This window comes from Colletotrichum chrysophilum (assembly GCF_026319265.1).
Source record: "Colletotrichum chrysophilum strain AFK26 chromosome Unknown scaffold_437, whole genome shotgun sequence".
Lineage (NCBI taxonomy): Eukaryota > Fungi > Ascomycota > Sordariomycetes > Glomerellales > Glomerellaceae > Colletotrichum > Colletotrichum chrysophilum.
Genome location: NW_026517724.1, coordinates 1 through 4754, shown reverse-complemented (window position 1 = coordinate 4754; position 4754 = coordinate 1). Strand labels below are relative to the sequence as shown.

At 50.5% G+C, this 4754-nt stretch overlaps 2 protein-coding genes across 2 annotated transcripts; both read left to right on the top strand.

Moving 5' to 3' along the window:
- Positions 1-542: 542 nt before the first annotated feature.
- On the top strand, positions 543-1496 carry COL26b_014491 (uncharacterized protein; the record flags this gene model as incomplete). The annotated part of the gene is made up of 1 exon (XM_053187062.1): positions 543-1496. The coding sequence occupies one exon, from the start codon at positions 543-545 to the stop codon at positions 1494-1496; it is 954 nt and encodes a 317-aa protein (XP_053028994.1).
- Positions 1497-2544: 1048 nt separating this feature from the next.
- On the top strand, positions 2545-3969 carry COL26b_014490 (uncharacterized protein; the record flags this gene model as incomplete). Its single annotated transcript, XM_053187061.1, has 1 exon — positions 2545-3969. The coding sequence occupies one exon, from the start codon at positions 2545-2547 to the stop codon at positions 3967-3969; it is 1425 nt and encodes a 474-aa protein (XP_053028993.1).
- Positions 3970-4754: the final 785 nt, after the last annotated feature.

Genomic DNA, 4754 nt, shown 5'->3' with positions numbered 1-4754 from the left:
GCCATGATTCTTGAGCCGTTAGGAGCTCTGTTGTGGAGAATAAAACTGCTGTTCTGGCGTAATTACAGGGATAGACTTATGTGGAGCTCTTTTAGCAGGTATTCTTTTCGAGTTTGCAAAATCTTGATTTGGAGCAAACGAACGTGATTTTGGAGTTTTGGGTGATTAAGAACTCACTCGCCCCTTCACAGCCTGCCGACTGCAACGGGCATTTCTCATCGACTGAGCAATAGAGTGGAGTACATCACCGCGAGCGCGTCCAGAAGTGCATGCTGACAGTTGCGGGACCAAATTGGCAGTTTCTTCCACCATGATTCGCCCACGGCACAGCACTCAGCCGCACAAGGCTGGCGGCAAGAGGGATTTCCCCTCTCGCAATTGATGACTTACCTGAGCGACGACATTGAACGTCAAGTCTCTATTTCCACAGATTCACACGACGGCCTAGTTTCATTCCTGCTGCTTCCGACGCTCCATGCGATTCATACTACCGCAGACTACTCTCGTCCGACCGATCCAAAAATCCAGGCCACCGACCGAAGATGACGCAGGAACGTAGCCGCGACGACTACAAGGTGGCATGGATCTGTCCGCTGGAGGTCGAGCAGATCGCAGCGATGGAGATGCTGGACGAGGAACATCCCGCACTTCCGAAGCCCCCAGCAGACCACAACGTGTACAGCCTTGGGAGCATCAACGGCCACAATATCGTTATCGCAGGTCTACACCAGCCTGGCAACTGCCCCGCGGCTACGGTTGTGGCGCAGATGAGGATGACGTTTCCCAACTTACGCTTTGGTCTCTTGGTCGGTATTGGTGGTGGAGTTCCCGTTCAGACGGATAATGGGATAATACGACTGGGTCATGTGGTTGTGAGCAAGCCTGCAGGTGGACACTCCGGCGCTCTACAGTACGATCATGGAAAAGCTAAAGACGGTCACTTCGAGCGGACAGGTGCTCTGGCACCACCGCCGGCTGTCCTTCTCAATGCCGCGCAAGCGCTAGCAGTGCAGCGGGCGAGGCTAGGTGTTGATCCAGTGCAGCAGAACGCCCGTCGAATCGACATAACAAGCCGTGGCCTTCGACGATTCCAGTACCCCGGCGAGCGGCACGATCATCTCTTTCCACCAGACTACATCCACCAGCATCAAAGAGTATCCTGCGCCACTGATTGCGATCCATCGAAGCGTATCCCTCGAACGAGCGATGATGACGACACGTTTGTTATTGTGCACAGGGGCAATATCGCATCTGGAGAGCTGGTGGTGAAGGATGCCTTACTAAGGGATACACTAGCTCAGCAGCACGGACTGTTGTGCTTTGAGATGGAGGCTGCTGGGGCGATCGCTGACTTTCCCTGCCTTGTTGTCCGCGGCATCTCGGACTACTGCGACTCGCACAAGAACGACATGTGGCACGGATATGCGGCAGCTGTGGCAGCAGCGTATGCTCGACAGCTCTTCTTCCACTTGCCGGTAGATGAGGTGCAGCGGTAAGAGGATTCATCAGATATGACATGAGGGTCAACAGTCTTAGTAGCTAATACATTCAACTAGATGCTCTGGTAATGCAACACAGACAGCTTCTTCATTTATACTCCCCTTCAAGCTGCCAGGAGTTCACAGCGTGAACCACTTTGTAGCCAGACAAGAAGAACTCGGGCGTCTCTATAACGAACTGAAGTCGACTGGAGAGCGTCGGACGGTTATTCTGCACGGCCTGGGTGGCATCGGGAAGACTCAGACAACAATCGCATTCGCAAAGAAACATCGTGATGATTACTCGGCGGTTTTTTGGCTTGATGCGAGAGACATGATAGCGCTCAAGCTGAGCTACCAAAGCCTAGCCCAGCGAATTGCAACAGAGACCTCATCCATGACATATATCAAAAACGCCCTTTCTAATCGAGACCTCGATGAGATGGTCAGTGCAGTCAAGCGATGGTTGGATGAACCAAAGAATAATTGTTGGCTGATGATCTACGACAACTACGATGACGTCAAACTTCACAATCGTGGTAGTCCTAGTGAGAACGAGACTGGTTCGCAAGTAGGGATCGAGAGTGATGCTGGCGAGACAGGCTCGAAAGCCTACGACATACGCCCATACTTTCCCGAAACCGACCACGGTGCCATTCTCGTTACGACGCGGTCCTCAACAGTGGAGCTCGGACAGTTGATCCAACTAAGTAAACTAGGGGACGTAAACGACAGCTTAGAGATACTACAATCAACATCCAATCGTGCCAATCTGGCCCAGGGTGAGTCAATCGATCCAGGAAGTAAGGCAGGAATTAACCGTCAAATAGATCCTGATGCGACGGCGCTTGCGCGCCGACTTGACGGTCTTCCGCTTGCCCTCTCAACAGCTGGGGCCTATCTCAAACAAGTGTCGAGAACCTGCAGCGAATATCTCCGCTTATATGAGAAGTCTTGGCTGCGTTTACAGAAACAGAGTCCGCGACTATTGACCTACCATAGAGCGTTGTATTCCACATGGGAAATCTCGCTGCAGCATATTCAGCAGCAAAGCCTGAGCGCATCTATGCTCCTGGGACAATGGGCATACTTTGACAATGACGACCTGTGGTACGAGCTGCTGCGGGAGGGCAGATCAGAGGGCCCGGCATGGCTACTCGAAATAACCGAAGACGAATTGAGCTTTGATTTAGCGATAAGACTGCTCTGCGAGCATGGACTAGTGGAAGCAAACCCGCCAGCGAAAGTGACGGGAAGAGAGTCACAGGGATATAGTGTGCATCAGTGCGTTCACGCGTGGATGGAGCACGTTCTGAATAAAGGGGTAGACGAGGAGAGGGCATGGACAGCGATGAGATGTGTAGCATCGCATGTCCCAAGCACTGACCAGCACGAGTTTTGGTCTATTCAACGACGACTTTTACGTCATGCAGATCGATGCATTAAAAACGAGGTCATAGATGTTGGAGAAGAGGATATATGGATGTTTTACAATCTAGGCATCCTCTACACGGACCAGGGCCGACTCAAAGAGGCTGAGGCCATGTACAAACGGGCTCTTCAAGGCAAGGAGAAGGCATGGGGTCCAGAACACACATCGACACTCGACACGGTCAACAATCTAGGCATCCTCTACAAGAACCAGGGCCGACTCAAAGAGGCCGAGACGATGTACGAACGGGCTCTTCAAGGCTACGAGAAGGCATGGGGTCCAGAACACACATCGACACTCGATACGGTCAACAATCTAGGCATCCTCTACAAGAACCAGGGCCGACTCAAAGAGGCCGAGGCCATGTACGAACGGGCTCTTCAAGGCTACGAGAAGGCATGGGGTCCAGAACACACATCGACACTCGTGACGGTCAACAATCTAGGCATCCTCTATAAGGACCAGGGCCGACTCAAAGAGGCCGAGGCCATGTACGACCGGGCTCTTCAAGGCTACGAGAAGGCATGGGGTCCAGAACACACATCGACACTCGACACGGTCAACAATCTAGGCATCCTCTACAAGGATCAGGGCCGACTACAAGAGGCCGAGGCCATGTACGAACGGGCTCTTCAAGGCTACGAGAAGTCATGGGGTCCAGAACACACATCGACACTCATGACGGTCAACAATCTAGGCAGCCTCTACTCGGACCAGGGCCGACTCAAAGAGGCCGAGACGATGTACGAACGGGCTCTTCAAGGCTACGAGAAGGCACTAGGATCACACGCCATGAAGACATATGTGCCTGCATTGAATACATTTGAGAATCTTGGTTCTTTGTCCAAACAGCTGGGCGATGCAGAGGCAGCCGTCACGTATTACCAACGGGCACAGAGCGGCCTTTTATCCGTGTTTGGATCTCACAACGAGCGGTATAGAAACGTATCTGGCAAAATCTACTCCTTGCAGTCCTCTTCGCAAGAGACGGATGTTTCGCTTAGCGAGGACGAGACGGATGAGTACTATAGTGCAGAAGAGCTGCAGGATGGGGGGTGAAAATTGGATGGAAAAGATTCAAGACAAAATTAAGGGATGTCTCGTCAAGGTAAAAAGTCTTCAGGTTGGTGGAGAGTGATTTTTATTGTACAATATAACAGTCACAATAGCCAGCATCATGTGCAGAATAATGATACCTCTGCATAATCGAATTCATAACGTCAGCGGGCAGTAGACCCTTAAATTGAGCTAGCCTATTTTGGCTGTCGAATGTACTCCAATTGATAAGATAATAAAACGTACTGTGTGAGCGCCAAGAATGGCTGAGTCCGTGCGGAAAGAGGGAAGAGAGTTGAACTCAGCATGAAGCCCTTTTCGTTAGCTACTGTAGCTACAAGCTGTACTGTCTACTACATCTACTTATGAAGGCTACTTTATAGTGAGATAATCTTAGTGTAAGACTTGAGTCGATTATTAGATTGATTAGTTCCCTATGACTAAACTAGATTGACGCTAGAGGTATCAACTAAGCAGCACTTCTATCTTTTATATGTACACTTTTGCTCTTACGCACGTATGTATGCCTAGCCTTTCTTTGTAGTATATATAACATACAATCTCTAAACCCATACAGTATGAATAGAGGTTAGTTTCAGTTAGAATAAAAAGCTTATTCGATTTATTCATCTGCTTACTGTTGTTTCTGTAAGGGGCTGGCCCCTAGGCTTGTTCAACGTAGAGGTGCCGTCGATTGACTATTCTAAGCTGAAGAAGGAAGAAAGGACTTTACAGGGATAGGCGCCTAGCAGCGGTGAAGCATACCGGGGCTAGGCGGTGTGCTACAG